Raw genomic sequence first — 25,623 nt, forward strand, 5'->3', positions numbered from 1 at the left:
CAAAAGAGTGAAACACCAGAAGTGATTGTTTATCAAACATATAACCTTTCAACCACTATGGTCTTGAGAAGAAAGAAAAAGTTGGGAGTTTCTCCCTCTAACAAGGCATCACACATGACACCATTTTTGACCATTCAGTTCAGAACAGGCTTGACTACTGTTCTGAATCCTTGGCCCGCCTGGCCCAGATGGCTGCCATGCATATCCCACTGTGCACATTGAAGCAGTTGGTTGTTCCCAGTCACTAGGCTTACTGCAGTGGGAGATTCTCGAGCACTTCGGAGGCGTCTCCCAAAAGAGTCTGCTTCTGGCAGGTAGCAGATATTAAAGAATGCCTTCACTGGTCTTAATCTGTGCAACGCTCAACTCCAACTATAGTTCAGTGCAATGAAGAAACAGTCTGTCAACAGATGTTCTTATTTGTAACATCTTGGAATCCGGCACGGTATTGCCACCACTGGTTCATTCGTCGGCTCCTCACGTGACTGAGGCTGTCTTTTTTTTTTTTTCTGCCACAGCCAGAAACAACCCTGGATTTTTAATGCCCACCAGCCATATCAACACTGTAGCAATGCACTACATGCCCAAGATGACGACTGACGTGCTTTTGTCAACAGTCGGATACAACTCAAGTACGAGGCGGCAGATATATGCCATTCAGTTAAAGGAGACCGTCCGGTCAAAGGCGTCGACCGATTCTCGTGACGTCGTTGTTAATACCCCTGGACCTGTTGGCGTGACATCGCAGGGGGGTGGCAGAGGAAAGTGGATTAATCTGATTTACCGGGACATCATGAAAACCGGTCGACGCCATTGGCTAGGGCGCCGGGCTTCTGCCGCTTCGTTCTAGAGTTGTTTTGATTTTAGCACAGCGGAAACGTACTATAGTCGGATACAAGCTGGAATTGAAAGATGCAGTCAGCAGTTTGTATGCGTTGCTCACCTATTGTGCCCGTCACTTCCGGGACGCATAGAGATCGAGGATGAACGTCGCAGTTCGCCCCTTTTTGCGGGTTCCAGAAAATCGTAAGTTTACCTTTGGCATTCAGAGTATTTATAGAGGCGGTGACTTGCGTGAAGGACATATGAGGCTGCGACACTGCGTACATTAGCGTTCGGATCTCCTGCTACGTACAGACAGAAATAGAGGTCACCACAGAGCCACAGCGGAGTAAAATTACAGTTCATTTTCCTTTTATTTCGAAAAAGGCTTAACAAGTCTTAAGACAGAGCTGTAACAACCGCTCGCCGAACGAGAGAATGTATGAAAAGACGTTGAATTAATGAGTGAGTCACACGAGAAAACTTGCAAACTCTTTCCTACTCTGCGCTTTCGTCTATGAGAAGACTCCTATATAGTTTGAACTGTATATAGATAAACAAACGGCGAAAAACGTGCTCTCCTCTTTATTTTTTTTTTCACTCTTTTTCCCCTTCCTCTCAGCAGCAGACTTGCATCACACTCGACACCTCAGCGACAGACGACACAGATTCGCAGCGCGCGGTACTCACCGCACGATATTCATCGCGCTTATTAAGACCTAAGGAGAGAGGGGCAGAGGGCCAGGGGATGCAGACTGTCCAGAAAAAAAAAAAATGTCACGTGACACATTTTCGGTTTCCTCTTCGCCTCTCTTCTTTTGGTTCGGGTGTGGCGAAAGAAACAAAGAAAGAAAAGCAGGCGTGTGCTACACATAACTGACATATCTTTGAGTCGTTGGAACAACATCGCTTTCTCTTCTGCTCTGTATTCCTTTCCCAAGTCGCAGTGGATGCGAGCGCATCGTTTCAAGACGCGCCGCACTTCTTTATGTGCGCGCTCGCTAAAAGAGCCGGAAGCTGCTGCGTTCGCGTGAATGTCTTACACGGCAGGTGGTATACATTGGAGAGAACAAGCAGTTCGCTTATACTGATGCATCCGGGACGAGCTTGCACGAACCAAAAAAAAAAAAGGGGGGGTGGGGGGGGGGGGGGGGGGGAGCTGAAGCGTTCCGATTGCAGATGAGGCCGCGGGCCTCGTCCACATCCTTTTCCCGACTCAACCGCGCTTTCCCGAAGAAGCGCTCTTTCTTATACTCGCGGTTATGAGTGGAGCGCAGTCGGCCGCATGGTACAACATTCTCGGCGAAGGCGAGCGTTGAAATCACTGCGAGACAGGATGATAGAATGTTTGCGCCGTCGTGAATACCTTTTCTTTTTTCTTTTTTGCTACAAACAACTTCGGGTAGAACTTTTCTTCTCTCTGTCCTTAGACTGTGCATTGCAAGTTTCGACGAAAAGTTCTCTGCCTGCAATGAGGATGCAACGCGCCAGTCTGCGTTTGCGGAAAGCAAAAAAAAAAAAGCCAGAAATGTCGTCTCCGTTACAAACGCGCTGGCACTCGATAGACAACAACACAGGGTGCATTAAGAACGACTCTGCTCGTTCAGTGGAGACAAGAAAAGCACACACATGACATGAAAAGGTGGAACGCAGTCAACACAGGTCCGCAAGCATACCTTGAAAAGAAAACACATCGCGTCATTTGAAATGCTTACGCGCTGAAAGCCACACAGACTACAGTCTATATCGTGTGTTCCGTCGCTCGTCCGTGTATGAACACTTGAAGACCGCCACATCTTGCCCGCGTTATGAGAGTCACTGCGTCTGTACATAACTGATAAACAACCGATATCACATTATTCTCTGAACACTGCATACCACAAAGAAACGTGCTTACTTATATTGCAGGTGAATAGAACACTGCAATGTGCCGCCGTGCGTTGCGTGGTTCAACCCAGGCGGCAGTTCTTGGAATTCGTTCACGTCTGCCTGCACGCTGTCGTCAAAGTTATTCGCCCTGTGACATTATTGCTGTGTTTCCTTGAGATCTTGTGAGGACTTGGCAATGGCTGCAAGAATTACAGTCTGGTTGGTGCAGTTTACCTTACTTAGAGTGATTTTTTTACTATTACCACGAAGAGCATGTAACTCGCACGCTTCAAGCTGCTCGGAAGATAAGATGCGCTCCATTCAAAGGTAGTGCCGATACAACCTTGCGAAACCTTATCGGGGCATGCGAATGAAATGTGTAACAGTGTTCGCGTGGCACATGCAGAATATTCGATTTGAAAAACTATAGAACAAACATGCACTGTATAATCTGATTCGCTCCTCACACACGCACACGCATTCGCGTTATTCCTACCTACAACCTATGACGAGTTCGCGATTATTGAAGCTCTGGCAAACAGCGGGCCGAGAAAGTGGTATGCAAAGTTGGAAAAAACACAACCAAGTTTCGAAGGGCGGCGAAGCTCGCGTTTAATTCGCAATGGTTTCCTAAAGTCTAACCGTGTAATGAGCTTAAACCTCGTCTCTATGGGATGCTACTTATCATTCTAGGTAGAGTTAGCATATCTTGTCGCCCCAAAGAGTTTTGAGACAATAGGTGCACTTAACTGTCCTTCCTTCTGAGGAATAAAAGCGCCAACCGAGATTAGCAAAGCGGGGGCCTTGTCAGAGCACCTTTGAACGAGATACTTGCTCGCAAATGCACTCGGAGATGTATAATAAAACTCATAAAAGGAATAAAAAAGGCGTAAACGCCACCTTTCCAGTTGTCAGCTTGTCGCAGTTTACTCCCTCTAAGGTAAAACATGCGCAGCAATTTCTTGACATACTCCCTTTTCAGAATAATTGCTCATTTGACTCGTAAATTTGCGGCGCTGAACAAGGGTTTCTACGAAATTCGTGCTAGTCGATTGAGGGTAAAATTTACCTCAGAGGGAGTAGCTTATGCGTAGCTGTTCCAGTAAAGGATAACACCTTATAAACACCCCTTTCCTATATCATAATTCTGTCGTAGCTTCACATCTAAATTTTTCTATGTAACAAAGGAAAGTCAATGCGACGTTGGAGCACAGGCGATAAGCTTTTACGCTTCTAGGTTTGAAGAAATGTTAACTGTCAGCATCTCTAAACTACTTAGTGGCGCCTACGCCGCCTATAGTGGAGTATCTTGTAAAAAGAGATAGCGATATACTTTTCCTTACAATATTAAAAAAGGTAAATCCACTTGGACGAGTTGGAGGTTCTCGATCGAGACTCCGCCTTTCGCTGGCTTCACGTTGTTTAAGGACGTTATTTTTCTTTTTTTCTTCTCTATCTCTTCGTGCCACAATCAACACCACGTGCGCCCCATTGCAGCTTGGACCACGGTATGCAACGAAGAGGCCGCGATGAAACGACCGCTTGGAAGGACTGTTTTCGGCCCCTTATACGTGTCTGAAGGGGGTCATCCTATGCACAAATACCACACACCGCAGATGCTGGGGCAACGAGGGGAACTAATCGAAACTGAACCAGGGAGCGCGGGTCAATGGCTTCGGAAGGAACACACCATTTAGGTCCTCACATCCTGCAAGATACAGCAGTGAAAAACCGTCCGAGAATTCGCCATTTACATAACAGGTAGGTCTTCCCCTAACCACAAAAGAGGCTTTAACTAGTACTGTCTAACCTAACCGTTAGCTCGCAAAGTATATCTCCTCATAGTCGCTCAACCTCCTCTTCTATATGTCACTAAAGGACGTCAGTGAACCGCAAGGTAGATTTGCAGCAATCTGTAATATTTACGGTGAATCGCGCAAACTGGGCGTATCATCTTCATTCGACTTCCGGTGACCGACACGTGTACATAATTGGTCGCTGAAACCATAGCCAGCCTGTAATGAGCCACAAAAGTGTGGACATTTGATGTCACAGAGATTTTGACATTTGACATCTTGTCTTTACATCGACACTTCGACACAAACGATCCTATGTCGACAGTTGTGCACCGCTAATCTTGCAGGCACTAAATCGGATGAAATGGGAAAAAGAGGCGAGGCATGAGCAAACAGGAAAACGCCGAACTAGGTAAGCCTTGTTCACTCTGTAGCAATGCTCATTAACACGTGCGCTGTTCTGCAAGACTACTTGGAATGGTTTGGGGCTCGCATAAACCATTCGTGCGAGCTCTCCTGCAAAAAAACCGGGGGAACTGTTTGAATGCGCTGCAAGTGTTATGCATATCGCTGTTACCGCCTGTATCAGTCCGTAGACCTGAGTGGACCACTGATGTTATACTTAGGCCGTTACTGGTAGAAAAATGCTACTATTTTGAGATTTCTACGGGAGCAGATGGCGTACGATCGCGTTACTTTTAGACCAAGTAATGTAATGTTTTCTGCCCCTACCAACAGGCGCCTTATGGATTGCAAGAAACAAAACAAAAGCCCCTAAACCTAGGCAGCATAATATACAAGAGGCAATGTTGCTATAGTGTCCAAATTTCGTACTAGAACCCCTAAACCTAGGCAGCATAATACACGTGAGGCAATGTTGCTATTATAGTGTTCAAATTTCACACAAGAACCCTTAAACCTAGGCACTATAATACGCATGGCGCAATGTTGCTATAGGGCTCAAATTTCGTACAGGAGCCCCTAAACCTAGGCAGCATAATACACGTGAGGTAATGTTGCTATAGTGTTCAAATTTCATACCAGAACCCTTAAACCTAGGCAGCATAATACACGTGAGGTAATGTTGCTATAGTGTTCAAATTTCACACAAGAACCCTTAAGCCTAAGCACTATAATACGCATGACGCAATGTTGCTATAGTGTTCAAATGTCGTACAAGAACCCCTAAACCTAGGCGGCGTAATACACATCAGGCAATGTTGCTTTAGTGTTCAAATTTCATACCAGAACCCTTAAACCTAGGCGGCGTAATACACGTTAGGCAATGTTGCTATAGTGTTCAAATTTCATACAAGAACCCTTAAACCTTGGCAGCATAATACACATGAGGCAATGTTGCTATAGTCCGAATTTCGTATATTTATGGGCTGGGCAGCTCTCACCAAGTTGCTCAGAGCAGAAGCGCAAGAATCTCAGTGCGTCAGCTGGGGATGAAAATTGGCTGTCATTTTCGTGGCTTCCAAAGGCGTTCCAAATGCTTAGCGTTTATAGGGCCTTTGGGGGGGGGGGGGGGGAGTATACACTTTTTAAGAGGAACTGAAAGAGGGGCACAAAGAGTGACCTGCTCTAGCTTGTTGAACGGCAAACCCACACGGCAGACGTGACGCAGGTCTGGACATCCGGAAGCTCCTTCGAAAAGAATACCATCGCATAGCCTGGGTCACATCCACCAGTGCCGCTCCTTGTTGCTAAGCACAGTTCTTCGAATCGGTCTTTCAGCAAGACAGCCAACGGTCGTTAATACATTAACCTCAGATGTAGCAGCGGCTCCTTTTATGTGCATACATCGAGAAACGCATTCACTATCTATAGCGTGGCATTGAAAGAATGTGACCAAAAACCGGAACGGCAGACACGGAAGCAGTGGAATGTCTCACGCATAACATAGACATAGACATCACCGAGGAAGTGGTAAATGACTGGCCCTATGAATGCTAAGCTCTTGAAAATGTCTTAGGACCCTCTTGCCGTAAACGGCTCCGTAAACAGAGGTGCGTCATATTGCTTTTACGGTATATGCCTACAATACATGCTATAGAGAATTGCATTTGGGCCGAAGCCAAACGTTCACCTCCGGAGCGGGGCCCGTCCGAGATCTCCCCTTTTCTTTCGACAATGATCGGCCGCTATTTCATAGCGCTACCGTGTGCTGTTGTCGTATACCGCTACCGCAGTGGTAAATCTCTATATTAAAAAACATTTAGCATAGCATGTAGTGCTACCACCACCGCATACAGCCACTAAAGCAGCTGAAATTGACAGTCCAGGTGCAGGCCATCTGCGTACGTGCTGTGGCGGCTGGCAGTGGCGGTGTGCGAGTCACGCCATCCTAAATGCTTCTATTCGGGTAGCCCGTCTGTATATGACCGCAGCCTTCACAAACGCACACACACAAAAAGAGAAACGCTGAGCTGCCGGAGCAAATTTGTCAGACTGAACAAAGTCTGCGCGGCATTTTAACCGCTTGCAGACTGGCCGTACTGGTTCGGCAGAGTGACAGAGGACTTTGATCTCGAGACTCCAATATTGGCAGAAATTAGGACGTTCGACACACGCAAGTGCAAGGTTACACTGCGTGGTACGGGCATATATGTATGTGTTTCGGGGCGCCTCTACCACGCGCAAGAGATGGATTTTGAAGTTGCCACAGCTATACGAAGCGACTCTTCGTCGGGTTAAGATGGAGGTGGAGAGCCCCCATCGATGGAAACGCATTCGACTTGAGCAGAGTTTGTACTATGTGAAAACCATGAAGGGTTGGGGGTTATCAGAGTATCAGCTGCCGCTGCTACTTATAGCGGTGCCTGGAGAGATAACACGCGTTGCAGAAACATTGGATAAAAAAAAAGAGAAGAGGGGGTGGGGGAGGTGATTAAGTGATGTAGGCTAGGGGGGCGGGAAGGGGCGCAGTGAAGCAGTGTGGTGACCGGAGGTCGTGTCTCATTAGTGACTCCGCGAACAAGACGGACAAAGGGGACATGAAGGCAAAAGTGATGAAGTGATGAAACGCACGACCGTGACGCGTGCTGTAGCGGCCTCTATCGCGAATGTATGATGAAAAAAAGAAGAAACGAGTGAGTCGGTGACTATGGTGACAATTTTCCACGAGGAAAGAACAATATGTACAGGTGCGGCGCACGTGTGTATGTATATTATATATAATGTCGACCTTGATTCTTTACAGGAGAATGAGACGCCTACGTGTATGCTACTTGATTGACTATAAGGCATGGCCATAGCACCCTAATGTATGTACATCCGAAGAGAGACGTAAATAGATGAAAATAAAACAACAACACAAACAAAGGGTCACCGCCTTAGTCACAGGCAACTGCATATTGATAGCGGTATATTATCCACACCGCCCTGCTCGACCTACGCCAACACATAATCGCGCCGACTTTACAATCGACATAACTAGTCATTCCTATTAGTTGGGTTTAGCATTAGTCTCCTGCCAAAGCAGCTTACGGAGAAGTTGAATACAATCTGTGAGTGTTGCAAAGCTTACAGTGACGTCTTTATTACATTCGTTGGCAGGCTTTCGCCCGACGCTTGCATGAATGTTCCGAGGGGTTCTTCGACGAGTCCGAACCACTGACCGCAGCTGCTACTTGCTGACAGCTGCATGTTCATGTCCCCCTTTTATTGCTTCTGGTGGCTTTAAACTTCGATAATAAGCCTTGCTTTCGAAAGGTTAAGAGCCTTCAGAATACGGCCACTTCACTGAGTGCAAGCGGAAGTGCGGCCTGCCCTTTTGTCTGCGTGGAGTGTTTGCAGCTCAGCGATCGCTACATATACGATCGCCGGCACATCATAAGATCGAGAAGGCGCCATCAATTGCGGAGTACTATATGGAATTGTTACTAAAAGTAAAGTTTTAATAAATAAAGAGAGAAGGCAATGCTACTCGGACGCTGCTTGTATAAAGGCGGCGTGTGGAAATAAGCCTCAGCTACTATTATTTCGCTTTTCGGTGAGGCGATCGTTACTGACGTCATTAATTTTCCTAGCGATAATCGCAAGAAAAGGAATAGAGAGAGCAAGCGACATCCTGCTAGTTTCTAAATCGATACCGCGTTTCTTTTTTTTGTTGTCCTTTAATAATGAGAGGCATGCTGCGGTAAATTTCTACATATCTACGCACGCTACCAGTAGACCTGAGTGTAAAGTATTCTTTCGTCCCAGAGCTTAGATTGCAAGCTATCAAAAAGACTGCGCTCTGCACGAACCTTGTACGCAGAATTCAGTAAGTAAGCGTTATTTATGACCTAAAGGCCTACTAATAATGCTCTAAATTCGTTTGCCTAGTGTTCGAGATCTTCAAAGTTTAGAGTAACGTATACTGCTTATTACAAGTCTAAATTAAAGGTAGCCGTCTAAGCGTTGAAAAGAGAGGAGCGTTATATTCAAAACTATTTCAACGTTAACTATTTCATATGCGTCCATCTTTTTGGTTTTTGTAATTTTTTCTCCTTTTTCTTTCCATACGGAGACACCTTACTAAGTCGAAAGCGCCTTTCTATATACACATAGTCGGCACAGTTCTATGCACGACTAAGCGTCTTGAGCTAGCGCGTTATCTCAGGCTGCCAGCTGAAGCGTTGTCGACTGTTGCAGGGAACGCCCTAACATCTGCCGCCAACCGCTACTAACGGCGGTGACTAGGGGACGCCGCTCAGTGGATTTCCTGGGCCAGTTTAATCTGAGTACGCAACTTCTTCACGGTACACCGCCTCAACAAGCTGCTTGATATGTATTCAATAGCGAGGCGGCGTGACACCAGTTTCCCTTCGGGGATGCCGCATTTCGTCATCTCTTTCCCGCTATGGCCTCTGGCAGACGGAGAGATGCAACTCTCTTCCACGAACGAACGCTCGCGAGACACACTGTGGAAGTGTTGGCGGCATGCAATAATGTGCCTGTTAACATAGCTTGGAAGCACGTTTCTTTATTATTGTTTTATTCTCATTTAGCTGTTGCGTGAACTGACTCTAGATGGCGCGCCTCTCCGCGCTCCTCGATATTTGGTGTCTCTGGGGTCAGCGAAATGAGCTGCCTGAGCAGGATTCTCTGCTTTCTTTGTTTGCTTGTAAGCGTGCGTTATTGTGAAACACTCCGCCTCTTAAAAGGCCATGTGAAGTGTTCGTTATGAAGCGTTATATTAAACTCGAATCTGCTCAGCGGACAGCCGTCTATACTAAATACAGGCTATGTTTAATGATCTGGTAGTGAGAAGGATGGATCGTCGTTCTCATAAAGCTGCAGCCATTAAAGCGAATAGAGCTCATATCTGTAAGTTCTAAAGCCTGATTCTCGAATTAAATGAGTTCTTGCTTTATTGTTATTCAAGTAAAGAAAAATTCAGATGTGCGCAAAAACTTGATTTACGCATAAAAGTTCAACGTCTAAAGGCTGTTTATGCTTTCAAAGCTCGCGACCAGTCAAGCTAGCTTTTTAATCTCAAGCAATGTTTTGCTGTCACAAACATTGTTTAACTCGCCTAAGCAAATTACATTGAAATGGAGCACCAGACTTCTCTATCCTGAGCACTTTTTCCTACCCTATATTGCGCCTTCGAGCTGTTCTATAAGCATATATCTTCAGTTGGAGTCTGTTATGCACACCTAAACGGCATTCCTAATCCCAGCACCGGTGCGTAATAATTATTGTCTATACAACCTCTGATCTACAGAACTTGAGCAAAAATATCGAAGTATATGTATATATATATTTTTCATGTATTGCGAAGCAATCCGCTGAAAATAAATGTCGCACAAATGTCGCAAGCAACTCGAGAAAATGTGTGCAATAGTATTAAGACATGTGCACAGACGTTACGAGTGAGCTGTTCTCTATATCCCAGGAGCATTTGGTTTTTCTCGCGATTGCGTCGTATCCTTCCGCTAGTTTTTACTCGGGCGTCGTGACCCATCGGTTTCTTACAGATTTTCGGCATACGCAGTTCAATATCCATAGTTAGCATAGGCTCTCCGGGGAGGCAACGTTTATAAAATAATACTGCTGGCGTTGAAATTGCGTCAAGTGATTCGAATTGTGCACCGCGTGCACTTTCAACCATTACTCTGTAAATACGAAAACGCCAATATGGGAGTAAAAAGAGGAGTAATCTGTCCTCTATAGCGCACTCTCTTTTAAAGAAGGGAGTGCGCTATAGAGTAAAGATCACTCCCTGTTTACACCTTTCTGTTTAGAGTGTAGCTTCGGCTGCCTTTACATCAACCCCCGACGGCGTGGTCTATTTCATACTTAAAGCTAAATGAGCAGCAGCCGACACCGTTTTTTCGAGCAAGGCTTTCAAGTCCCTCGGCAGACGTAGGGAGTAGGCATGCAACACATACAGACGATCGTTACGGCTGATGCGCGGTCAGCGTAGTACATCTCTTACAATCGAGCTCTCAACATATGACAATAGGAGCGCCCATCTCCGAAGTCACACCTAGCTACCTAAATGGCATTCTCGCTAAATGAGTTCGCAACAACCCTCGTTTCACAATGGTGCCCAATATTTCGCAAATAAAACCACGCAGAAGGTTGTAAGTCCGACCGCGCTGTTTTCTACCACAAACGGCAGTTTACACGAACAAGTTCACAAGGCAGATTTTCTAGCGCATGCGGATTGCCTTCATGTGACGCATTTTGGACGTTTGTGTCCCGGAAAACGTACTGGAGAGCTAAGGGCGAAATGCGTCGCCTGTAGTTTATTATTATTAATATTAGGCTCAAAAACTTTCAATAGTCATTCTGATAGGTTTTTCTTCTTCTTTTTGTTGTATTATATTTGTGCCGCGACGTTAGTCATTGCATATTTTACGCTCAGTAATGAAAAGTGACTTTTTTTTTTCTATATATTTAAACAATTATCGATACGTGCATTCTGTGTGAATAGTGATTATCTAATGACCATTTTGTGTGTTTCTTGTGTCTCGTAATCTTGTGCTTATGATGCTTCCTGCATAGTCAATGAGTGTATTGTTCTCCTGCAATTCCTATTTTTGGTTTCTGCATTTAAGGCGGCCCCGCCGCGGTGGCTCAGTGGTTAGGGCGCTCGACTACTGATCCGGAGTTCCCGGGTTCGAACCCGACCGCGGCGGCTGCGTTTTTATGGAGGAAAAACGCTAAGGCGCCCGTGTGCTGTGCGTTGTCAGTGCACGTTAAAGATACCCAGGTGGTCGAAATTATTCCGGAGCCCTCCACTACGGCACCTCCTTCTTCCTTTCTTCTTTCACTCCCTACTTTATCCCTTCCCTTACGGCGCGGTTCAGGTGTCCAACGATATATGAGACAGATACTGCGCCATTTCCTTTCCCCAAAAAAACCAATTATTATTATTTTTTCTTCATTTCTTATGACCAAATTTATGCCCAACAGTTTTTCTGACACTTTTCTCTCCTCGTGTTTTCTTAAAGCCCAGTCTTTGAACAATGTTTTTTCTGCTGGTTTTCTCTATCTTTTCGCCGATTTTTTCAGGTCTAGTCCCGCAAGCTATTTTTGACTTTGACAGGCCTGTAACTGGAAATTAACGTGTTAATTTATTATTATTATTATTATTATTATTATTATTATTATTATTATTATTATTATTATTATTATTATTATTATTATTATTATTATTATTATTATTATTATTATACAATGCGATCTTATGTTCATTAATTTGGTAAGGTTCTGAAAGTGTGTAACTTGATTTTGAAATAAGAGCTTGTGTACAATTGCAACCGCATAGGAAATTCTTTTGTCTTAATCTGTTTACCCTAGAATTGTGATCAGCAATTTGATGCTCTATCCTTTCTTCCTGTCCCCTCACCTCTTTAATTTCGTTTCTCCATTCTGCCTGCTATCCTTTATTTCCGCGGCCCGGTTCAGGTACTTCAGTATCGATTGCAGATCTCGGGGCTAGCAAAAATCTTTTCCTTCCTTTTTATTTTATTTTCAATAGAACCACTTACTACTACTGAATGCTCCCCTTCATCTGATGTAACTTTCATCATGTAATTCTCTTGTTCATTATTTGTATTGTAATGTTGTATCTGAATGCATTGCATTGCATTGCGCTTGGCGCATGACGGGCTTAGCTGCCTATGTGCCATTAAATGCAACAAAACGGACAACGCAACGCAACACACAACGCATTCTATTTGCTCTCTATTCCTTACACTTCCTTTTTTTTTTTGTTCTCCCATATTGCGCCATTGCAAAGACTCTCGCTGTTCCTGGGCACTGTAGCTAAAAACTGATTGATTAATTGATTGATGATTTTTATTATTAACACTTCCGTGTGAAGGGCCGAAATTGTTTTTATATTTGGTGAGCGCTGAATTGAGAGCTTTAACGCAGCTTGATTAGTGGTGGAAAAAGAATGTAAGAAACGTGTTATGCACAGCCCAATTAAACAGCGCACTAAAGAATCATTCCGCGCGAGAGATTGCGGGCACTTTCCAGCGACGCCGTTATAACGGAGCAAACTCATTTGACGAAAATGTCACTTTAGCGCTCAAAGCGCGACAAATGGTTAGAGAACCCGTTGAAAGGACCCAAGCACGATATCACACACTGAGTATCGGAGCGAGGTAGCAGTATAGTTTGTCGAAAGAATTGCTGGAACGCTTCGATAATGTACCATCCGGAGTTGATCGTACAGAGCGCCGTCTATATAGTAGCTAAGTGACGTATAGATTTCTTGTGCGACCGTCGGGTACGCTGCTTGCTGGAATGGATATAGGCGCACGTTTTGTGGGCTAGTTATGTACAACAAAGCCCTCTTGTGGTGTGTAGCGATAACGGCTTTGCTAAGCGCTATACTCTCCGGTGTCAAGAGTGAGAACTATATGTAGCGGGCTACGTACGGCACTGGATAGGTCTAAGACGCATGCAGCGAGACAGCCTTTCAGAGATAAGCGCGGCCGGCGCTTCCGGCTTTCGGAACTCGTGGGTGGTATAGAGGGCCTTGGTAGTTCAGAGGTGGTATCGGCGGCGCTAGCGCGGGGTTCGTCCTCGTGGCACTCAGATAACACTAAATTATACCCCTGCAACGCTTTAAAAAAAGACAAAATAACATTTCTTAAGGCTTTGAGGCGGCAAAACTCTTAGACGCGCCACAATTCGACCTTTGTTTCTCTGTTTTACGGGATGTTCTGTTTGGTTACTTAGTCTTCGCAATTTTTGGGAGTTAACTGAGAGCCAATATAACAAAGTGTCACGATGACGCTTAGACAACGAATATCCTCATCAACGAGCAATTCCCCTTCGTGAACAAAGCAAAAACAAATCAATAAACGAAGCCTTCTGGCGAGTTTCCATTTCCGGCCAACAAAAGTGTTTTGAAAGGGCCCATCTACTCATTGGAGTAATTGCTCATTAGCATCCATCTGAGCGCCGGCACACGGCTAGAAAACAAAACTATGCAGCTTTCTCGTGATGCTAATGAGTAATTACCCTCAATTGAAATCTCCTTCTCCTTAGAGGGTTCCCCTAAATTCATTCCACTGTGGCCCATCCACCGTCGAAACAGAACGTCCTGCAGAATATCAGCCCGGAGTTTGCTTATGTTTGTATGTCCTGTATCTTTGGAGACCGTAATGGTGGGAGGAAAAATGACAGGGGACAGATAATTTTGTTAATTAAGAGAGTAATTATGAGAGAGTTGCCTAGAGGTCGTTCTCCCTCTCCATGGGTCCGAAATGGACGCTGAACAGAGTCCTCGAAGTTTGGAGCCATGCTAACGATTTGCCAACTAACTCAAGGCAGTGTCGCAGAAACGCGTGCGACACTCTGATAACAACAGCAACAACAACAAAATACTGGTTCCGTTACTTCCTCACTGCGCTTACGGCAATACTACTGCGCCACCTGACACAAAGCACATGCTGTGAACGTATTGGAATCTTCGGAGTCGTTTGCTTGCTGCCAGGACTAACGTCTTCACACTTGAGGTTCCCCGAATTTTTTTCTTCTTTAAAGCATGCAAGAACAAATAAATCGGTAAACTGCGCGTAAATATCGGAAATAAAACGCGCTGTGACACGGTCAACTAACCTCGAAACCTTGAAGGGCGTAACGCGGCATACCACCGCTCAAATTCAAACGGACTGCAGCAGACGGGAGGTCTGTTGAAATCTGCAGAATGCCAGTTACTGTTTTTTGCTAAAGAGAAGCTGGCTATCAGGGCTCTCGAAGTGGAACGCAAGTGCGTCCTTTACGGTGCTTAAAATCGATATTCCAGCCCACGTTTACGCCGTTACGTAAAACATCACACATATATACGATGCGCGCGCATCTTTGAGCGAAATTTTCCCACGCTCGCCGCAACGACGACGACCAACTCGTCACGTCAAGGCCCCCGGAGAAGCCCAGCAGGTGGTGATGATGATGGCCACCGGAGAAACAGCCGTCACTCCTGACTCCGGCTTGAAGCCGCAGCAGCCACGCGGTGACGAGCTTGAGAGAAACACACCATTCTGCGTTGTCGCCGCTGGACAGGCCTCCTGCCCGGACGCGATGTCTCACCTCCGCAACACACTCGCCGCGCAGTCGGAACGGAACAAGTTGCGCGGCGCGCACTGACGGCGGACGAAGAGGGGACGATGTCCCTTGGGCGTCGTCTTCATCTAGTGGACGGTGCAGCAAGCCCCCCCTCTCTTGTCCTGGAAGCATCGCGCCGGGGTTCGCAGGTGGTGCGTGTGTGTGTGTTAGTGTGTCCGTGTCTGTGGCCGGTTTCTGGTGGTGAGAAGAGAATTCAGTCGCCTCCTATGCGGCGTTGACGGGGCCTAGGAAGTCCTCAGTCTTGCCGCCGCCGGGGTTGGAGAGAGGCGGCCGGGCACGGTCGCCTGCACTGCCGTCGTCGTTGTCGTCACTGCCATCATCATGAACCGCTGCGCCAGTGCCAGCAGCAGCGGCAGGAACATGAGCACTGCGCCGTTCGTGTAGGCGCAGGCGGTGGGCGGAGGCGGGGCGGCGTTGCAGGCGTCACTCTCACAGAAACACATGTGGCCGCCGCCGCCGGACTCGTACATGCACACGTGGTCCACTAGAAACATGTTGATCTGCAGCCGCTCCGTGCACGTGCGCCGCACCTCCTGGTCGTCTGCACGGGGCGAGGGAACAAGAGGTCAGCGACGCGCGACCACTCGCATTTAAAGTCAAGTTTGAACAAACTGATCAAACTGAAGGGAAGATCGAACACAGTGTGAGAGTGCCTTCTGGCTGTGATGCTTCAGTTATGAAGGGAGACGGTGCTCTTTGGCCGCGATGTTTGTCCTTCAAGAGGACACCTCTCTTGAAGGATTAAGTGGTCGCTATAAGGCGTCCTTTCCGCCCTTAATGGCTGAAACGTCGCTGCAAAAAGGCATTTCCGCGTTCTATCCGGCCTTTCATCCTCAACGCGCCGGTTTTACGACGTTGGTGTGCGCAGCTCTCAGATCTTCCCCACGCGGTCCGGCATAGCACTAAGAAGAACCGAGGCCATGACGTCACGGACGTCGTAAAGCGAAGCTGTGCCGCCAACAAGGATGTCAAGACCACTTTGGAAAAGATGGATGCGCCGATTGAAACGTCGTCTAGCCTTCCTCAGGCACTCTCGCCTGCTTGGACCTTCCCTCCACGGAAAGCACGAAATACACAAGCCGAAATGAATTGTTAGCACGTGACGCAGTATTTTACACACACACACACACACACACACACACACACACACACACACACACACACACACACACACACACACACACACACACACACACACACACACACATACACACACACATACATACATATATATATATATATATATATATATATATATATATATATATATATATATATATATATATATATATATATATATATATATATATATATATATATATATATATATGTATATATATATATATATATATATGACAAGGTAAAGGAAATGTGGGACTCTTTTTGACAAGCTTATGAAGGGAGCCGCTATGGACGAGGGTGGCGCTGGTGAATACTCTCAAGGTTCGCTTACACCCAATAAACATAAATACCCACGAGAGCAGCAGATTGGACAGCCGTCGCCGTAGCTCAGTTGGTAAGAGCACCGGACGCGATATTCCGATGTCGCGGGTTCGGATCCCACCGGCGGCATGGCTGTTTTTTCTGCTGCTTTATAAGTAATATTCTTTAAGCGATAGATTAATCTAAGTATTACTATCCCACTGATTAGCACTACACATTAATAAAAAATAAAACATTCCCCTATGCACCTTGGTTTCGGTGACTGTTGGCTCCCTGCTGTTGGGGGAATGTTTATTATTTTTTAATGTGTAGTGCTAATCACTGGGTTAGTAATACCTAGATTAATCTATCGCTTAAAAAATTACTTATAAAGCAGCAGAAAAAACAACCATGCCGCCGGTGGGATCCGAACCCACGACCTCCGAATATAGCGTCCGGTGCTCCTAAAGATTTCTCAGACACTCAGACACGCTTCACTCTGATGAACGGCCCAGAAGCGTATTTCAACTCTTTACTTAGTTATCAGGGGTCGAGTAACATCATCGTAACATAAAGGTATATAAAGACAAGAAGCGGGGGGGGGGGGGGGGGGGGGTTGCATATATGAGCTGCTCAGCGCGCTTTTGTAAAACTTGAGTAGGACGAGATTAGAACCGAGTATGGTCGCGATGAATTGACAGTTACGACAAGTTAACGCTTACCAAAACACCCAGAATACTCGGCCTCGTCACTACGTGGCAAGCTGCTCGCTTATTACATATTGTTATCGTAGGGACGAATACAAAGTCCTCCCTGGAACGACAATAAATAATGCTATGGCTTTTCTCTTTCAGGCAGCATCACGTCACTGCCTGGTGGTTGGTCTCCTAACATTCGTGCTACACGAAGTGCAGCTCTTCTTGAAATTATTTGCATTGCCATGTAACGTTCGCTTTCCGCAAAACGAGAACTTCTTTGCTGGGCAGCCAACATGTAGTTGGAATATGTACCGCACCATTTCTAATATCCCCCACAAAATAACCACTATTCAGCAGACGAAGCATGAAAACTTGCTGTTCGTAAGTATACAGCTAAAATGGGAAGCGCGAAAAGATTCGACTCGTGGCCGTGCTTCCGTCTGTGTTTTCTCAAGTTTGCATAAGGGCGAGTTCTGGACTCAAACCTGCGCCCCCCCGTCATGTAAATGGCAGTCTTCTTCTCACTAAACACCCCTCTCCGATTGGCCGAACACGAGCCAGCCCCAGGTTATGTTCGGAAAGAAGACAGTCTTTATATGTTTACGCATGGCTAAATACGTCAACCTTATTCCAGGCTCTCGGCACGCTTGAGGCTCACCGTGCCGGAAGGCGTACCTAAAACACGTGTATACACGCGTCTCTCTCTCTGTTTTGGCTAGATGCGTAAAATGCGGCACTAAAATAGGACCAGCTGCTCCTAAGCCTGAGCTCTGGCGTATGTAGAGGTGCGGGAAGGTGTAGGAGGGAAGGGTTAAGCGGCAGCTCCCACGTAGGCCCCGCATAGAGGATTATTTTTCGGGACACGCGAGAGAGAGAGAGCGGCCCGGCGGGGCCGCGCTTAGCGACATCGAGCGAGATCGACAAGGGGTGACGGAAGATCATGATGCGGTTCAAGAGGGGGAAGGTGCCAAACGTTCTCGCATCGCCGGCTTTTCCGCGAACGAGTACGCCAGGCCCCACATCAACACAGGGCCGCGAGAGAGAGAGAGCGCTCCCACGGGAGAGAAGGCGTTTGTTTTTAGCCTCATCTTTCGCTGTAGCCCTCCGCCGCCGCTAAATGAAGGAGGCCCAGGGCCAAAGTCGCAGATCTAGAGGCGCGTGCCCCGCTATTTTTGTGCGCCGCTGGCGTCGAGTCTCCTTGGGCGGCGGAGCGCTTCGTCGTCGCCACAGCCGCAGATGCATCGCAGTCGTCATCCCGCGACGGCAAAGATGAGAAACACTTACGGCGTATTCCATTCGACGATACGGAGCAGCTCTCCGAATCCGCGAAGGAACGAGATATCCGTCGCGGTCCAATCAGAACTCTGGATCTGAATCCAAAACGCCCATTGAAACATGCCCTTCGGCTTCGCGGAGCAGGAAAACTTGCTCCAGATCGCCGTTTGGAAGAGAGAGAGAGAATCAACTTTATTGAGAGCCTGCAGTCGGTATGGCTACCCTAACATGGGTGCCGAGTTACCGCGACGCGGCCTGGGCGTCGTCACGTCGGCGCCTTTAAGACTGCTTCCGGGTACTATCCGCGGGTAGCGTAAAGCTTGCGCCCTCCCCCGCTGAGTTCCCCGGTCGCTGTCTATCCAGGGCCGCCGCCACCTGCTGGACGGCCTGAAGTTGGGTGTCGTATAGTCTCCACTCCGCGCTGCAGCTTCAAACTGCGGCGGGATCGTTGCCACCGCATTGGCCTCACACGGATAAAGTTCACAGTTCCACAGGATGTGGGCCGCAGTGGCCCGCTCCTTCGCGCATAATCTGCACACGTCACTCTTATACACCTCTGGGCCGATGGTCACCACGACTTTGCTGCGTGCATGACTGCACATGTCCCGGATAGTATTGTCAGTATGACGTAGAAATACATTAACACAGAAAGAAAAACAATGAAGGAAGGGGAGGCCATGCTATGTGTGTGTGTGTGTGGGGGGGCACTTATGGTAGTGATGTATGTGCAAGGGCATCATGGCCATGCGTGATGGGAACTTCGCGTGTAGACTGGGCGACTGATATACGCCAGCAGCTGTCATTGGTAGATTTCGACCACCTGGGGTTCTCTAACGTGCACTGACGTCGCACAGTACACGGGTTTCTAGCATTTCGCCTCTGTCGAAATGCAACCGTCGCGGCCGGAATCGAACCCGCGTCTTCCGGGTCAGCAGCCGAGCACCACAACCACTGAGCCACCACGGTGCCTTAAGGTCTGTAAATAAAGCTGCGTAAATGTCACCTTGCTGCAAATGTTCCAGTCAGCTGCTTTTCAACACGATCGACAGCTTCTGAGCTGATACTTTATTTCTGAAGTCAAGTTAGCCAGTTAGTCTCTACCAATTACTTGTGCTTTCAGGGTAGGCGATTCTCAGCAGCCATGAGTTGGCTTCCCTAGACTACGACACTCCCTCTACTTTAAAGCCTTGGTTACTTTTAGTATAGAATAAATCGTCAATTGTAAGCCAGCGCTCGTGTGTACGTCTCTTCTTTGCATCCTTGTCATTTTCGCGCTGTTTTAAGAATGACCTTTTACGATGGATGCTTCTTTCCTGTACCAAAATTTTGTTGTCGCTGAATAACGCGAGATTCAGCGACATATGTTTGCGGTGGTGAATATATTTTTATTCATTTTTCTTTCTGTGATAGAACTAGTGCGCGTGATGTCATTACGCCCCGTGACGTCACTGAGTTCACGCATAATTCAGCGTGGTGCATTGACATAACGCTTTTGCAGTGACGCCATGCGTGATGTCAATGAACGCTGGCTAATACTGAGCGTAGCGCAGTGTTGCGCCTACGCCAGCGCCGCATAACAGGGGAACGTGCCCTTAACAGCTATCGCTGTAAAACAGCTTACTATGCATAAGAACACTGTACTATGATGTTTTTTTTACCCCTACGGCAGCCCGCGTGCGCTTTCTCCGTGAGTAAACAACACAAAGGCGTGAACAATCGGGGAATTACGGCACCTGCTGAAATACGACCGGTCCCAGCCCAACATGCACAGCTTTGTTGTTGGTGGCCCGCTTACGTGGCACTCTACGAGAGCATGAGGTCGCGAATTGGATTCCCGTACGTGATGGCCGATTTAGTTGGAGGCTAATTTGCAAAACACTCGTGTGTACTAGAATGTTGGTTCACGCTAAAGACTGACTGACTGATGTTGCTGAGAGGAAGAAGGAAAAGGAAAGAGCACGGGCCTGCCTACTGGCACAAGCCAAGCCACGCTCACGCAGGCCACGCAGATCAGTGGCCCTTAAAGAAGTGAGCGATATTGACCATGCAACTGTATCTCTCCTTACCAAGCCGTTCTCTTCTCTCTCTCTCTCTCTCTCGTGTGTGTGTGTGTGTGTGTGTGTGTGTGTGTGTGTGTGTGTGTGTGTGTGTGTGTGTGTGTGTGTGTGTGTGTGTGTGTGTGTGTGTGTGTGTGTGTGTGTGTGTGTGTGTGTGTGTGTGTGTGTGTGTGTGTGTGTGTGTGTGTGTGTGTGTGTGTGTGTGTGTGTGTGTGTGTGTGTGTGTGTGTGTGTGTGTGTGTGTGTGTGTGTGTGTGTGTGTGGTTTTGGCGTCTTTAAAGTACAATGAACAGTTTCGAGTTCTGCGCCAGTCTGCCTCTCTGTCTATGTGGCAGCCTACTGGGATACCTTTTGTCGTATGGGTGACGTCGCACCTCCTCCAGACATTTCTACAACTGCGCTTCCCTGGCACCGCCGTATTGCTCGCTGAAGTGTTGTGTGCTCCTGTAGCATGAGCGGTAAAAGTGTTAGCTCGAGTTTTCTACGCCTCTTAGCAATAGTCCACAGAGAACGTCTGTTGACATCTGCGTGGAAACGTCTATCTATACGAACTTTGGCCGTCGAGTCACCCTATTTTCGATCTAAATGAACAAAGAGCTGGCCGAAGCACTATATGAGGAGGACTCCATCCAAGTTTTATTTCTTTTTAAAAATCGATTCTTTTTATGGCTATGTTCATAATTTTCGGCGCCAAAATACCCATTTGGTGCTGAGAAAATTGGATATGAGTAAACAATTTTCCCCGCCACTCGATTCAAATTTACGACGTCAAGAGCGGGAGAACTCCGTGATCACCGCTCGGAAGTGAATGTTGGTGTAGCATACCCTCAGGGATCCGGGCGAAAAGAACTGTCCTGACGACATCGTAGTTCGCTTGCGAAAATAGCCGCAGGTGGCGACACCTGTATTTCAATTTTTTGTTTACCTTTCCTTGCACATGAAAGCTGTTCTCGGCAAAATCAGCGTGTTTTTCATTATAACGAAGTAACGATAGAGGCCAACTGCAAGCAGTCCTCAGTGTCCTTTAAAAAAGCGACCCGCACGCGAAGTCTTTATGTCCAACATTCTTGGACAAAAATTAAGAATATTTTAAAATTGTAAGGTACTGTTATGGAAATACTGGAGGTAATGGTCCAAGCTTGCGATGTGTAGCAAAGTCTTTCTTCTGAAGCTTTTGAATCGGTCGTATGGAGCAGTTAAGACTGCCATAGAAGAGCAATGAGGGAAGCATTTGCGATCGCAAGAACGTTATTAACAAAACAAATGCAGGCTTGTTGACCTGAGATCTGAGGATATATTGATTGTTATAGTAAAAATCTTACAGCGTATGAGAAAACTGCGTTCGTAAACTCTTCGCCGTTCAAAAACCCTTTTGTCCAGAATTGTTGGGTATCCATGGGTACGCTGCATGCAGCGACACCACGGGACCGCGAGGCTGCCCGACAACTGAACGGGGCGCCCCGGTGGTTGCGCTAAGTGCACACCCACCTAAAGTGCAAAGAGCCCCGCAGTTATAACTAACGTGCGCGCACGTGCGGTTACCCCCCCCCCCCTCCCCTTTCGCCTCCCTACGAACTCAGCAACAGAAGCGAGGCCCGGCGGGCGGGCGAGTTACCACCGCTGATTCGCTCGAGCGCGTGCTTCACAGAGCTGCGAGAGCGCCCGGGGCCCAGGCACCGGACCGCATTTACCAGGCCAGGCTCGCTGCACCGGTCACGGCTGGCCGAGCGAACCGCTGGCCCAGCCAGAGCGCCAGAGGCGTGGTCACTCTCTGGACCAGGCCCCGAGCCCTAATGAGAAAGGAGCGCCCGCCAGGCGAGGGCTATCACCTTTCAACGCCCGCCGTGTGACTGAGCGAGGCGGGCGGCCGCTCTTCTCTCGCGGCGGCTGCAGTCTGATTTGTACGTGCGTGTCTTACTGCACGCGCGACGGCACGTGCTCGGATGACGGCGAGCGCAGTGCGACCTCGATCTTAGAGATGAGATACGGGAGGGCCTCTGCGAAACGGTCGCGCCGTGTACTGAACGCCGCGCTGCTGCTAGTTCCTATCGGCGGAAATTGAAAACCGGCGCGGCGTTTCTGTTTGCTGGCGGCGCACATTTCAACTCCACAGCGAGCCTTTCAGGTGGCTGGAATGCTGGGAAATTATATATAGATGTTTAGGCATTTGAATCGAGCGCCTGAAGATGCCAGAAGACTTGCACAGAACGGTCTTCCAAGCAATATGATAACGCCCAGGGAACGCTTCTTGGTAAGGTCTATTCTGCCGTCAGCGAAAGGACGAGACCTCACCATTTCCCTTTTAGACTACTTTTTCAGCCAAACGGACACCCCTACCGTTGTTCTTCTTTTAGCTCGCGACTACAACTATGTAATAGAAAGCTCCCAATCTTATTGTATCTTCCAGGGCAGATGACTGTGGTATAGCTATACCGCCCAAAATCAGCTGCAGGCGAAGGGATGTGTAAAAGGAGAATGGGCGAACGGCACCCGCGAACTTGCTGTCGAAGGTATTGTATAGAAATGAGCGTGGCCTGTGGCGCTTCCGTCCGCCGTCAGTGTTTCGACGAGGGCACGGCTCTACTTCAGAATGTTCAAGTGCGGGTAGAGGGAGATGTTGGCCCCGGACTCATGTTCTACGTCATCATATATATATATATATATATATATATATATATATATATATATATATATATATATATATATATATATATATATATATGTGTGTGTGTGTGTGTGTGTGTGTGTGTGTGTGTAAGGATATGAAGCATGTGCTCTGTCGTCTCCCTCGACATACTAAATGACGCATAATAAAAAAAAAGGTATCGCAGCCGGGTGTGAAAGCCCAAACTGAGGGAGAGAAAGCAAGTGGGAGGAAGAAATTATATATATATATATATATATATATATATATATATATATATATATATATATATATATATATATATATATATATATATATATATATATATATATATATATATATATATATATATATATACCAAAAGTGATTTCTGGCAGCTGATTTGGTCAATATAATATAAAATCACCAAAAATTGAAGAAACATAACAGGATTTAATTCACGACGTTTCGGCTGGAGGACCAGCCTTTTTCGAGAGGGCTGGTCCTCGAATATATATATATATATATATATATATATATATATATATATATATATATATATATATATATATATATATATATATATATATATATATAATTTCTTCCTCCCACTTGCTTTCTCTCTCTCAGTTTGGGCTTTCACACCCGGCTGCGATACCTTTTTTTTATTATGCGTCATTTAGTATGTCGAGGGAGACGACAGAGCACATCCTTCATATCCTTACACTGAGCCAGACCCCCCCCCACGTAAACGAGGCCGTCACAGATATTTTAGGTGGTTTGGCATTTTAAAGCAGCCAAGTTAAAGTCGGCCTTCAGAGTAACTCAATGAATAAAACGATGATGATGATGAATTTTTCATGGCGCATGGGCATCTGTAGCCAAAGAGCGCCATGGCACAAGGTTGTATCTTCTACTCAAGGTGGGGTCAAAAACCCATTTCCCAAGCAATTCATCCTAAATAAGCCAAGCACCAGACCAAAGGAAAGCTTGTACCCATTGTATCATAGGTGGGTACCCGGCGGCGCTGGTGTTCGAAACCCGCACCTGCCGTACGCGAGTGCTCAAACCACTAGGCCACTGCTGCATTAAATAGAACGATATCGGCTAATTGGTTTGGCACGGTATGTGGCATGTGCTGTTTATCGTCCTCAAGTTCAACGTGGGCTTTGTGGGACTCCGTATTGGAGGGTGCACTGGACTAATTGCGACCAGCTGGGGTCTTTTTTAGCATGTGCTGACACCGCACAGTCAACGCACACGGATGTGGTTCCATTTCACCTCCACCGAAATTCGGCTGCTACGACAAGGATTCGAGTCCGCTACCTTGGGCTCCGAAGCCGAACGCCAAAACCACGGAGCCAATGCGAATGGTCATTCGTAGATTGGTGGAGGAGAATGAGGGAGCAGTTTTGCCAGGGACAGCATAAAACTGACGAAGTAGTAACTGTGTCGCAGAAACACAAGTTAGGAACTTTACTTATAAGCCGAGTCACTGCTGTTCGCTTATCTATGGGTAACTATAGTGTTTTGTTCTCCTTGCTTTACCATTTATTAACTGGGTGACACTCGGACTATACGACAATGGTTTCATATCAGAGGCGCAAGGGCAAAAGAGCGCTATGGCCAACGTGCCTTGGTTGCACGACTTGAGGTCAAAGACCATTTCGCACAGCATTTCACCCCACAAAACCCCATCACCAGGCATGGGAAAAGCTTGTACCCATCCGGAAACCGGTGGACATCCGACGGCACCCGGGTATCGAACCGCACACCTCTCGTATACGAGATGGTTTCCCAAGCCACTAGGTCACCTCTGCGCTCACCACCGCACATAAAGAGAGGGTTGTTATCTCTTTAGTATAGTGATGGGTAACGGCGGCTAGGCAACGATTACACTTTAAATAGGAAGGAGTAAAAATAAGCTTTCCTCTACTGCACTCTACTTCATAAAAAGGAGTTCGCTAGAGGACAGCTTACTCTCTTTTTACCACCATACAGGCGTGTTTCTTGTTCATAGTGTTGCGTGCAGTGTACAAGTGAGTAGTGACAGGCGTACGTTTCCCGTGCCTCTTGACGATCTTGACGCAGCAGCCCTGGCACTCTCGCAGCGTGGGCAGGTTCTCCTCGCTGTGGTTGAAGGGGTCCCGGCAGCGAGGCTCTTGCTCCGAGTTGCAGTCGTAGCACTGGATGCGGGAGTCTGCGAGCACCGCACGGTTGGACGTTATTACGAAACGACCGATATAACGAAAACGACGGCAAGCACGTGACATAATTTTTTCTTTCCTGCCCCGAGTTGCGACCGCTCTTTTCTGGATAAGTGCCTGCCTGAAGACCTCACCACCAGCACGTAAGGTGAGGGCAGCGCTCAAAAAAAAACAACAAAAAACTTTGTAGTCTAACCACATTGCCATTTTCATTGCACGTGGTGGCGCGTTTTCAAAGATAAAGGTACCATGCAATGAGAGAGAATAAAA

At 47.1% G+C, this 25,623-nt stretch overlaps 1 protein-coding gene across 1 annotated transcript in view; it reads right to left on the reverse strand.

Annotated features, from left to right (window-relative positions):
* Nucleotides 1–1,154: 1,154 nt before the first annotated feature.
* The window catches only part of qvr (glycosylphosphatidylinositol-anchored protein quiver), a 33,569-nt gene continuing 9,100 nt past the window's right edge, over nt 1,155–25,623 (reverse strand). Inside the window, exons 3-4 of the mRNA XM_077627090.1 lie at nt 25,206–25,346; nt 1,155–15,612 (exon numbers count right to left, since the gene is read on the reverse strand). Of these exons, the coding sequence (XP_077483216.1) occupies nt 15,296–15,612; nt 25,206–25,346 (458 nt within the window). The 3' untranslated portion in view covers nt 1,155–15,295. The remainder of the gene's footprint in view (nt 15,613–25,205; nt 25,347–25,623) is intronic.

The sequence above is a fragment of the Amblyomma americanum genome, chromosome 6, assembly GCF_052857255.1.
Source record: "Amblyomma americanum isolate KBUSLIRL-KWMA chromosome 6, ASM5285725v1, whole genome shotgun sequence".
NCBI lineage: Eukaryota > Metazoa > Arthropoda > Arachnida > Ixodida > Ixodidae > Amblyomma > Amblyomma americanum.